Source organism: Dermacentor silvarum, chromosome 10, assembly GCF_013339745.2.
Source record: "Dermacentor silvarum isolate Dsil-2018 chromosome 10, BIME_Dsil_1.4, whole genome shotgun sequence".
NCBI classification, from domain to species: domain Eukaryota; kingdom Metazoa; phylum Arthropoda; class Arachnida; order Ixodida; family Ixodidae; genus Dermacentor; species Dermacentor silvarum.
The window spans coordinates 22,382,023-22,395,074 of NC_051163.1; the positions used below are offsets into that span (position 1 = coordinate 22,382,023).

Sequence of the window (13,052 nt, forward strand, 5' to 3'; positions counted from 1 at the left end):
TACTACAGTGACGCCGCCGCATGGGGCAAAACTAAAACTTGAATCATGGCCTCCAAGATCCGGCGGCGTGCGCAGCCCGATCTCGGGGGACATGCATGAATATCAAAGCAGTTGATGTCACCCGCGAACTGTTGCGTTGTTGGTCGCCCGAATAATCCTTTTAATTGCTCTCCGGGAATGATTGTTATTTAACAGCGAAGCTGTTCTAGCTAACTGTAAAAAGTGCCGCCTGTTGCCGCAAAATCTCGCCGAACTATGACGTCACTGCGTTGCCTAGCAACCACTTCGCGGAGCGGCCTGTGCCTCGCGTCCTCTCCGTGCCGTGCACATGGTGCCTTGACATGGAACGTTAAGGAGAGGGAAGGAGAGCATGCGCGCGGCGCGCGCAATGCTCGAGAGAGGGAAAGGGAAAATGTGTAGCAGCACCAACGAGGCAACGCGCTGAGCTCATGCCGACGCTGCCCGCATTGCCAAGCCGCGCATGCGCCGAATCAGTAGCGATGACGTCATCTCGCGTTGCCTAGTACCGCCGGCAAAGATGCGCGCTCGCTTCGCCCGACACAGACACGGCTCCGCCGAGCACCCGCCAGCTGCGCGCTACTGCGCATGCGCCGTGACGTCATCCCTGCGTGGCGTCTGCTGCACGCCGCCCGTACACTGTGCATAACTTTCGACCAGTATGCATGCGCTTGGCCTCGGAGTTTGCCATAAAAGGGGCTGCGCCTAGTCGTGTCAACTTTCGCTAGATATCGAGCGGCTAGCGTCCAACGAGTTCTGCGTCGGCAAGCAACAGCTTTCTTTGCACTGTGCCAACCTTGGTTAGCCTGCCTGCGTTTGTGGCATGCCAGGAACGCTGTCGCTCGTAGGCGCCGGCGCGTCCAGCGCTAGTCACGCGAAAGGGAAGGTACCTCCGAAAATGATCGCTCGAGAATACCTTTACATGCGTAGTTAAGCTAAACCAAGTTAAGACCTAGCTAGCAACCAATTTAATACCTAGCAGTAGCAGCCATTAAGACTTGATGATTGCCAGTTTCCCTAAGCCTAAGCTTTGCCGTTTTTCTTTTTTTTTTTTTCTCGACGCGGCCGTGTCTCCGTGACGAGCTAGAGCCCAGTGTGCACTGCTTGAATGTGCACGTTTGTTGACATTGCAGCGCCTGCGCACTTATAGCGTGATCACTGCCGTGTTCAATTTTTCAAATTTAGTTCAATTTTCTTCGACTGCGCTTCCGCCTCATGGCACTGGCCATAGTCGATTGTTGCCTTCACCTTTGCCTTGCTCATCACCGCGCGCGTCGTTTGCGCGTTTTATGTTGCTCGCCATTTCTGTCTCATATAGCAGCTCAAAGAATCACGCAGCATGCTTGCCCGACGCACTTTAGCAAAAAAAAAAAAAAATGAGAGCGACCTGGAAAGAGGTAATCATAATGCTGAGGGCATGTGCAACCTAAACGATTGCACTCATTTTTTTGTTTTCCACATTCCTGTAGGTTTTTCCGTGTAATCAGCCGGACATTATTCATATTTTTACTTGAAATTGCATTTTTTGACGCACGCTCACAAGGTTATTATTGTAGCTTTGTCACAGAAGTGACAAAGCTACCTTTATAGGCGCGACAACGGTGCGCATTGATGTCGGTTTAGCTATGAAAAAAACGGTGCTTTTCTGAGTTAGCCTTCCTGTGGATTTAATAGTGCCCTTGGAAACCGGTATGGTAACAGCGCACACTTCTATGTTGACATTCATGTGCTTGTACGTCGCAGGCACTTTTCCTTAGGACGCGTGGCTGCTGGCTTTCGCCATTCATCTTGCACATAGAAAACCTGACCACTTCGCCGCAATTTTACCACTTTGTCGACATTTCAGCTCACGAAGAACTCGTTAATGCACACGTGCCACAATCGGGCTTTTCTTACCACTGTTAACGCCATCGAACGCGGGTTGCCGAGGGCGAACATACAGAAATGCATGATGGGAGGTGGAGAGGGCTGCACAACAAGTATAAAGCCGGCGCGTCCGCCAAGCTTGTTATTTTTACCTTTGCCATATGTGGACGCTCCAGGTAAAATTTTTCGCCGTCGCCGTGATGCTCCGTGAAAGTCCCAAGTGCTATGAGATAGCGCGCCGTAAACTGCGAGTGCGAGGGAAAGCGTGCGATGGTGTGTCGAGGAGAATGGTGGCTTGGTGCGTTGTGGCTTCAACAGGAATCGCCCCCTTAAGAGCGCCCGCTACAACGCTGGCCCCTTTGCTTGAGGACCACCACCTGTCGCGCACAGTGGAATCCATTACCCTTCATCCTCCGTCTTTCTCTATCCACTTTTACTTCCCATTCCCTCTCCCCATACGACGCTTAGCCGTGCTCCATCAGGGCTTGTAGAATCAAGCGTCATTTCCTTCTCTTGATCACTCACACACGCGCGCGCCGTATCAACGCGCGTCCAATGTCGGAGGTCACGTGATGAAGCGCTCGCAAGGGGGAAGGTGAGCGCGCGTCTCCTCTAGCCCGGACGTGGCTGCACATGGCGCGGTTGGACGCATGCGTGACCCGTGCGCCTTGAGGTAATCTGCGGCCGGTGCAATGCGTAGGCGAGCCGAGATGACTGGTGGCTTCATGTGCACCGTCTTCCCGAGTGCCTATAGCATAGTGTGGGAGGTCGCGAGTTATCAATTTTCGCATACGCGTTGAAGCGAGACGCGGAACGAAGCGTTCGCTAGCCGCTGCCGGCCGCCAGCGTTGTGACAGCGATTGTTCGTGGTCATCGAGTCAGATCTGCTTGCGCGTGCGGGTGTGACACCATGCTTGGTAATATAAACAGTAAGCGACTATTTACTGCAATTTATACGGCCGATAAAACTACGAACGTCACTTTGTGTAGTTCTCTAATACTTTTATAAAGCATGAATGCTTCGCAATTCAGGTGGAACTGCCACTTTTCTTTTGTTGCTGTGTTTACTCTTTGCCATGTGCATCCGTGGCTAGTAGTAACAGACCACTGAGTCTTAATTTTTGCCCTATACAAGACTAAGATTATTTTCACCTGTGCATGTTCGTTAACTATAGGTCGTCAATACCGGAACTATTTTCCTCTAATTTCACGGTAATTGGTTGATTGAATGGAAGATGGTGTTGCAAGTTAATTATGAATTTGCGCCGAAACCCCAGCGCAGGTAGTACCGCGTGACGTCTCGAATTTCAAAGCATATAGCCCCCCCCCCTGCCCCCCCCCTCCCCCCCCCCCCTCATATTTGGTCCATTGCTTAGGTAAAAGTATTTGAAACTTGCTATGTTTCGTTTTTGACTCTTTTAAAATTCAATGTAGTCTATATGGAGTGTTTTCCTTAGACCATACAGAATTTAAAAAAAAATCGCCTGTTGCAGATAGCGCAATTGTAGCCCTGGAGGGGGGGTCCTTGAGGTTGAGGTAGAGGCTGTTGCAGTGGACGCGGAGGCGTCGGGACCTGGAAGATCTCTTGCGAGACTGTGGCCGCTGAAGATTACTATTGGTTCGTAAAAAAAGAAACGAAAAAAGAAGGGAAAAAAAAAGACTACTGAGCTAGTTTTGAAATAATAAACGTTGTATTCATCCACTCATAAAAGCTACAGTAGACGAACTTGTAGGGACCGCGAACTTGCGTTCTTTTTATTGGAAGTATCTTTTATCAGAAGTAAACCGAGAAACTAAAAAAAATTCCTATTCCTAATACACCTATATGTCCACGCCAGAAAATAATAGATAAAATAGCATTAACATCTTAAAAAGTGCAGTGGGAGAATATATTTATTGGATTTCCATGATTAGAATTGGGGGACTATACATATGCACTCAAGGACTTGTTTGCGGGGGATGTTCAAACCTGTGCGTTGTCACAAAAGGTGACATTTCACCTGGCTCGCTCAAAAATTCTGAGCTGTCGTCGTGATATTGAGAAAAATACACGGAAGTGTATTTCGAAGTGCTCGCAGGATATTAAGCTGCATGCATCAGGTGTGAACATTCGGCCGTTTCCTCGCTGTGTAATTATTGTGCAGAGGCACCTTGATGACCTCATAATCAGATGGTGGTTTTAGCACGTAAAATCCCGTAATTAAATTAGAGGTGTGTTACTGGAAGCGGCGCACATTGCTTGCGCGAGAAATCGAAATCCATAATTGACAAATTAACGAAATTGTACTAATGAAGTTGTAAATTTGATTACTTTATGGCATGTATTGCAATTTACGCGCCAAGTAATTAACTAAAAGATACTTAGATAACTTTTGTTACTTAGTCGATTATGCACTTCAATTTCTCGTGTAAGTAATGTCTGACTCTGAGTAATACAGCTCAATGACTAGAATTATGCTAGCTTCCACAGGTGATCTTTAAAAAATTCTGTATGGTCTAAAAAAAGAACACTAGATATATACAGATAAAAAATAAATAGGTCCTAGCCTATCTATTTGTTTTAGAATCTTTTCTGGCTTATAATGTCTTCTCGCGATAAGAGAGGCCGTACTGTAAAAGGGTAGTTTACCAATACAGCTCGACCTAATTTTCTTTTTAACGTCCCTTCAAAGAACGAATGGAAGGAACAAGTGCTTGCTACTTTTATTTCTTGCTACTTTTATTGCTTGTTGCGTCCATTTATTCTCAGTCCATGTCCACCTTCGCACTGTTTATCCATCAAGATGAGCTCGCATAACCACGAGGCTGCTGAAAAGAGCTGACGTAAATTTTGAATTCCGTTCACGCTCGCAAAAAAAAAAAAAAAAGAAAGCAAAATTATAAAAAAAAGACAGATTCATGCAGCTTTTCCCATGTTGGTTTGAATCCAGAAAAGGGGAAGTACGCGAAGCTGGCTGTGTTTAACGTGGCCAGCTATATTTAGTTCCAGCCCGGGCCAGTAACCTCGCAGGTGCTTTTATCAATAAAGTATTTTCCGTCCGTCCGTCCGTCCGTCCGTCCATGCTGTGCCCGGGTTGATGACCTAACTTTTGTTTCTGCTTCACTTTACGTGCGTTTCTGTGACCTGAGTTTCAGTGTATCTGTGTGACCTGACTTTATACGTTTGCGTGTCTTTTATGATTTCAATATTTTCTTTCGGTTACTGCTACAATTCCAGTGGCCTTTCTCTTGTTCATGCTTGCATGCTTTTGGTACGTACAAATTCTACGTTAAAGGGAGCATAAGCGGCGTCAATTAATTTATTCGCTGGCTCCGCGACCGGCATGGCGAGCATTGTTCATAAGACAAGAAGTATCAGTCCAAGTTTAGGGACTGGCTTGGTGTAAAAGCTTTATTGTACATATTTTAAGCTTTTCATATTTTCTCCACACAGGAAGCCTGCGTTGAGATAGAGGCTGTTGCAGTGGACGCAGAGCCGTCGGGACCTGGAGGATACCTTGCCAGACTGTAGCCGTTGAAGATTATTATTGGTTCGTAAAAAAAAGAAACGACAAAAAAAGAAGGAAAATGAAAAAAAAAAGGACCACTGAGCCAACTTTTGAATAATAAACGTTGTATTCATCCACTCATAAAAGCTACAGTGGACGAACCTGTAGGGACCGCGAAAATGTGTTCGTTTTATCATAAGTTTGTCTTAGCAGAAGTAAACCGATAAACTAAAGATCTCCCATTCCTAATTCAACTCAAAAAGAAAAAAAGAAAGAAAGAAACGCCGGCAGAACCCACGCCCTGTGGGAATCGATGTTATGCGGATCAGTGTGCGGGGAGCCTACCATGTTAACGAAACGACCATGAGAGCACCAAGACGTAGGCGGCTCTTTCATGACCTACATGACACGCATGTCATTAGTCCTCAGGAGTACCTTTAGTACACCTAAGAGATCTTATGGCGAAAGCCTTAGTCATGCTCATGAATATATGATTTCGATAATAAACCTTCAGCCTTTTCTATCACTTAGTACCACGTCCGAACCCATTTCAGTGGTTCTTTAGTGTTAATCTATTTCATTTCATTTCATTTCATTTTCATTTTTCATTTTTATTTCCTTAAAGACCCCCGAGGGGGTATTACATAAGGGGTGGGGTTTACTTTTTTTTTTTTTTTTTTACACAGATCAGTGCGATGATACATCTGTTATGATACGCATGAAGCTTGATGGGCAGGTGATAGTGACGATGTTGCGAGAAAGGCCGTTCCACTCTTTTGCTGCTCTGGGAAAAAATGAAGCAGAAAATGTTTTAGTACGCGCACGTGGGCGAGAAACTTGTAGTGCATGACCAGTGCGATGAGATATGCGAGCTGCACGGATAATGTACGGAGGGCAATTGAGTGGTGAGTGAAAGAACTTGTGAAATAGAGAGAGTGTTGCAATGCAGCGGCGACAAGACAAAGGTGATAAGTTACACTCGGCTTTGAGGAAAGAAGCACTGATTTCATATGAATACGAAGCATGAATGAATCTAGCAGCACGGTTTTGAACGGATTCTAGGGTATTAGTGAGGCCTACTTCGGGTGGGTTCCAGATGGGAGATGCGTATTCTAATTTAGCCCTGACTAATGATTTGTAAGCAAGTAGTTTAACGTGACTCGGAGCGTTACGCAAATGACGTTTCAAGAAGCCCAAAGTTCTGTTAGCAGATGACGTGACGTTAGCAATGTGCGTGTTCCAGGTCATATTGTTAGGTAAGGTGACTCCAAGATATTTATAAGTGGTTACTGATTCAACGGGGACGTTAGCTATGTTATGTTATATATTTATTGAAGCGATAGCGCGCTAAGGGCCCCGTGTCGCAGAAAATCCTGCGTCGGCGCCGGTGTTCGATCATCGATTGAGATGCGTTCATGTTTGGTTGTGCGCGCGTGACACCATGATTGTTCATTGAGTCAGTATGCCTATGTTTACAAGTTTATACGGCCGATAAAACTACTATCCTTACTTCGTATAGCTGTCCAATAATTTTCTATCGTAATCGGTGCTTTGCCTTTCGGGCGAAACTGCCACGTTTTTTTTCTTCTTCGAACAAGCCAATCTAAGCACATCAGTTTATTCATCGCGTAGATTCTCGTCAGCACTAGAAGGAGAGTAATGTATAAGCCGAACCAGTGCTTTTAAGAGAGGTGGTAAGACCCTGCGGGCCTGACATTGTGCTGGGATATAGGCTTACCTTTTCTCCTTTCTTTTTTTTCGGACAAGCCAATCTAAGCATATCAGTTTATTCATCGCGTAGATCGGCGTCAACTGGAAGGTGAGAGAGAGAGAGAAACAACTTTTATTGAAAACGGCAAGTGTAAGAGGAGTTTACCTCCCCTCCCTTAGATGGCTGCCAGGAGCCCTTGGGTCCTATAGCGGCATCTTTGGCTTGCCTGATGACTTGTAGTTGGTGCTCGCTGTTTGAACTGAGCAGCGCGGTCTCCCGCTCCTCCGCGTTCGTATATGTGTTGTTTGACCCCTCCACTATGTTGGAGCAAGCCCAGATTATGTGTCTGAGGTCCGCCCGCTGATTGCAGTCTTTGCATTTATCTGAGCAGAGCTCTGGATACAATGGTTATAAGCGATCGGGTTTGGGAAGGTGTTTGTTTGTAGTAGGCGCCATGCTGTCGCCTGCTGTTTATTTAATGAGGAGCGTGGTGGAGGGTAATGCTGCCTCCCTAATCTGTAGTGTTTGGTGATTTCATTATAATTGACCATGTTTGGAAGGAGAGTAATGTATAAGCCGGAGGAACCAGTGCTTTTAAGAGAGGTGGCAAGACCCTGCGGGCCCGACACTTACCTTTTCGCCTTTCTTTTCTTTCGGACAAGCCAATCTACGCACATCAGTTTATTCATCGCGTAAATCGGCGTCAGCACGTGGATTAGGTGTGACGTATGCGCCGGACCCGCGCTTTCAAGACGAGCGATTGAACCCGGCTGGGTAAGTATTGTAATTGTCTAAAGGCTTATCTTTGTTTCTTTTTATTTCAGGCAAGCCAATCATCGCGTATATCCGTTTATTCATCGCGTAGATCGGCGTCGGCGCGTACCTGGGGAGTGATGTATGAGCCGCACAAGTGCATTCGAATTAACTGATTAGAAATAGCTTCGCCAATTTTGGAATGGGCCGTTGGCTTATGTCTTTTTTCGTTATTTCGGGCAATCTAATCTGGCGATATCAGTTTACTCATCGCGTCAATCGGCGTCATCACGTGCAAGAAGAATTATGTAGAAGTCGAACGGGCGCACTTTCAAGAGAAGTGGTTGGACCCTGCTGGCCCGACATTGTACTAGGCTATAGGATTACCTTTTACAGCGTAAGCTGTTATGGGCTCATTCCAATAACCTTTTTGGCTCGCGATGGTGTCCGTCGCTGACAGCGTCCAGTGACCGTAACCGCTATTGCCGGAAATGCGAAAAACGGTACCCGGTTCCCGCCGGGATCGAGCCCGGGCCCGCTGCGCGGGAGTCAGATATTCTACCACTGTCCCAGCGTGGGAGTAGCCCGCTCTATGGGGCCTTGCGGCCCGTAGCCCGCAGGACCTTACAATAAAGTTATCCCACCCACCCACCCACTGAGCCACGCAAGCGCTTGCGATCGGGTTGCGGAAAAATGGCCTATAAACGCGTCCTAGGCAGGAGCGCCTGCCTAGGACGCGTTTATAGGAGATTTTTATTAAAAAAACGCGATCCCCAGCGTCCGCCAGTATGGTGGCGCCATCTAGTTAAGGCGCCTGCAAACGTAGAGCTACGTGCGTGGCTACGACCAGGCATCATCGGGCTCAGCAGACTGCTGTGCAGAGAGCATTACAAGCTGCAGCTCGCCGTCGACGCCGGGCGGACAGTTCAGATCGTTCTCGTCAAAACGAGGCGAAGGAACTGCCGCGAAGACCATGTTGTGCGTGGTGCCGAAATTGGAGCTACTCTTGAGCCGCTCCACCAGCTTATGCGCTGTGACTGTGCTGCATGTGCCGCGCAGGCCTGTGACTTTTTCCCCCCTTTCGGACAAGTGAATCTACGTATATCCAGTAAATCAGTGCGTAATTTAGTGTCGCAACGTGCATGGGGGAGTGTTTTAATCGCCGAACCAGCGCTTTCGAGAGAAGAGATTGTACTTGGCTTGACTAACATTGTAATGGCCTTGCTGAGGTAACTTGTAATAGGCTACAGGGTTATCGTGTTTTCTCTCTTTTTTCAGGGAAACGGATCGGCGTACAACCGTTCAATAATAAGCGTAAATCGGTGCCAGCACGTGCTTTAGGAGTGACGCATGCGCCGAGCCAGTGCTTTAGGGAGCAGTGACTGGACTGCATGGCTGAGCTATCTATCAATCAAATGGCTTACCGATTCGGGGGTTGTAACCCCCCCCCCCCCAGCCTTTTGTTTAATCCCTTTTCTTTCCTTACGCATTTGAGTACTGCAACTAAGATGTGAGACGCGCAATCGTCTGCACACTCGCAAAAAGCGCATTTTTTTGACAATTTCCCGTGAAGAAATCGAAATTAGTGCGGGCAAACCACTAAATACTAACAATCTTAGGCCCATCTCCTTAACGTCGTGCATGGGCAAATTGATGGAGCACATGTTCCTGGATAGACTAACAAATTACCTAGAGGACAATGACCTATTTCCATACACCATGATCGGCTTCCGTAGGCATCTCTCGACCCAGGATACCATGCTGCAGCTGAAACACCACATCATAGACTGCACAGGCCACTCCACTAAGGCCATTCTCGGCCTAGATCTTAAGAAGGCCTTTGATAACGTCACACACAGCACCATCCTAAATCAGATCAATACCCTAAACTTGGGCCTTCGCACGTACAATTATATCAGAGCATTTCTAACGGACAGAACAGCCACCATCACCGTAGGTGCGCTCACATCGTCCGAGATAACCATGGGAAGCGTGGGCACCCCGCAGGGTTCCGTGATATCTCCGATGCTGTTCAACCTCGCCCTCCTAGGCCTTCCGTCACAACTTCAGACAATCCCCGGACTCCATCATACTCTTTATGCCGACGATATCACCCTCTGGGTATGCGAGGGCAGTGATGGATCCATAGAACAAATATTACAGGAGGCTATTGACACAGTAGAACGGTATCTGCAAGGGACAGGACTATCCTGTTCGGCGGAGAAATCCGAGCTACTGCTATATCGCCCTACACTCAAGGGCCGACCACCCAAACATCACCAAGCACAGACACACGCCGATATAACACTCACGACAAGCGACGGTCACATCATACCAACCGTGGATAAAATTAAGGTGTTAGGACTGATAATCGAGAGTAAGGGCACAAACGGCGAGACAGTTCGCAACATTGACGCAAAAGTATCGAACACGATGCGCCTTATTAAACGCATCAGCAATAAACACAAAGGCATGAAAGAGTCTAGCATCCTCCGCCTCATCCAATCATTCGTACTCAGCCAGATCACGTATGCGGCAGCCTATCACCGATGGTTCGTCGCAGAAAAAGCAAAACTCAACAGCCTCATTAGGCGAATACATAAACAAGCACTAGGATTGCCGCAACACGCCAGCACAGACCTCCTTCTGAAACTGGGATTACACAATACCCTCGAGGAGCTTATCGAGGCGCAACAAATATCACAATACGAGCGATTGGCCAGGACTAAGTCAGGCCGCCAGATACTCGAGAATCTCGGCATCTCTTACCACACCCAACACGGCGACAAACATGACATACCACGCGATATCCGAACTAAACTCACAGTTCCACCGATACCCAAGAACATGCACCCCGAACACAACGAGGGCAGACGCGTCAGTAGAGCCAAAGCTATGACTAAGATTTTTGGTCACAACGAGGAAGCGGTCTTTGTCGATGCAGCACGCTATCGGGACCGTCACCGCTTCGTAGCTGCGGTCGTAGACCACACACATCAATGCAAAGCAAGCGCATCAATCGCCACAAGACACGTAGAAACGGCGGAGGAAGTGGCTATCGCGCTGGCGATAGCTCACACCAATGCCTCGTACATCATCAGCGACTCTCAAACGGCCGTGCGAAACTACGCCAACGGCAGAATCTCCCCTGAGGCATTGCGGATCCTTAATACAGGCAAAACTTATGAGGCAGACAAATGCGTACAAATTCTCTGGATCCCAGCCCACACACCTCTTGATCAGCCGGAGTTCAGTCCAAACGAGGTGGCGCACAACGTGGTTCGAGGTCTCACGTTCCGAGCCGGGTACAAAGAAGCAGCCACTCGAACGGACACCTCCGCGGTGGTGTGGGAATGGGACGATCGGCTCACTAAATTCTGTGACATTACTCAACATTATCGAATGCAAAGGCTTGAGTATCCACCACCTCACCCCAAGCTCAATAGGGCCCAGTCCGTTCAATGGCGGCAGCTACAAACACGAACATACACGAACCCTGTCATCATGAACCATATATACCTCGAATTATATACAACCAATCTATGCCAGTATTGTAACACCAGAGCCACACTAGATCACATTCTATGGGCATGTCCAGCATTAATCAGCAATACTGGGGTCGCGGCCTCCAATGAGGGCCTTCGGGCGCGTTGGGGGACTGCGCTGCTCAGTTCAGGCCTGGACCAGCAACTGTGGGCTATCCAGCAGGCCGAGGAAGCTGCCGGGAGACACGGTCTCTCCGCTAGCTCCTAGGTGGGAACCCAGCCCAGCAATCTGCCGGAAATAAATAAAGTTCTTCTCTCTCTCTCTGTTTAGATGGTATTGGCAAACTGTGCGCTGAAGCCAGAATAATTTTTCGGTAGGGGAAACAGCGCTCGTTTCGTCGTTGCAATAAAGGCGGGCAAGGCGACGACGCATACTCTGTCGTTCACAAGTCCGCTCGTGGAAGAAGCGGTGCCCCGTCCGTCCGCTAGCCGGTTTTACGCAGGAATGGTGGCGCTCGTTTCTGTTACCGGCGCTTACTTTCCTAAATTTCGAAGCTCCCACACAAACAGTCTGCGGTCAGGTGGCAACAAGGCCCATCTCATCTTGCTCACCGCCGTAAGCACCATGCATCCTTGTATCCTGACCCACCGAAGTCGCCGTCTTGTGCCTCACGTATTTCGCGTCTTATTCAGTTGGCTTTGTTGTTGTTGTTGTTTTTTGTTGCTAACGGAAAACAAATAGCTGAGACTTCCGGAAAGGGAGGCAGAGGCAACGTCAGGCAAGCAAAAGCAAGACTAAGGAATGGCAAAGGCGAGGGTAAGGCAGGGCGCAGCTAGGGAAAGGCGTCGGTAAGGCGTAGGCAAGTGAAAGGCAAAAGTAAGGCCGAGGTTAGGCAAAGAAAATGTAAAGGCAAGGCTACGTATAGGCAAAAGGAATGCAAATAAGGCACGACAAATGCAAATAGAGAGTTAATTACAGCACGACAAAGGCCAAAGGTAAGCAAAACCCAAAATGAAGGATAAGGACAATGACATAGTTACGGCCAAAGTGAAAGGCAAGCAAATGCAAAGGCATAGGCAAAGGTGAAGGCAGGGCAAAGACAAGAGAAAGACAAAGACAGGACAAATACCAAAGGCAGTCAAAGGAAGGCAAAGGCAAGGCAAGTGCAATCACAAATACAAAGGTTAGGCAAAGTAAAGGCAAATACAAAGGCTAAGGCGAAGGGAAGGCGAAGGCAAGGCAAATGGGAAGCAAAGACAAAGAAATGGCAAATACAAGGTAAAGCCAAGGCACGCAAGCAGGCAGACAGTTTAACTGTTTAATCTAATCTCTCCACGCTGCCTTGGCGTCGTTGTCATGACTGTTAATTGTCGGGCGTGATTCTAGAGATGTAAAGGCCAGAAACAAACCCAGAGAGATAAGAAAAAAAGTTTTTTTTTTGTTTTTTTAAAGCACAGAGAAAGTGAAAAATAAAACATTAAATTTTCAAAATACAGTTATACTTGCCATTCTCTGGTGTGGAGCAGATGATTCTTGAAGCGGCGCGATGACAAGAAAGCGGAAGCTCAATTGTTTTTCTAAACTTTTCTAATTTATCTTCTCCAAACCGCCCAATTCTTGGCCGTACCCTCACTGTGGGTACGTGCCATTTGTACAGAGGATAATCTTCCTCATCGCTAATTTTCAAGTGTCTTCTTTATAGGCTTTAAGTTTTGTTTTGAAAAGGTGGC

General features: G+C 47.6%; 1 protein-coding gene across 1 annotated transcript in view; it reads left to right on the top strand.

Moving 5' to 3' along the window:
- The window catches only part of LOC119430924 (uncharacterized), a 49,683-nt gene that overhangs the window by 13,900 nt on the left and 22,731 nt on the right, over nt 1-13,052 (top strand). The window contains exon 6 of the mRNA XM_049657496.1: nt 5,318-5,394. Within this exon, the coding sequence (XP_049513453.1) occupies nt 5,318-5,394 (77 nt within the window). The remainder of the gene's footprint in view (nt 1-5,317; nt 5,395-13,052) is intronic.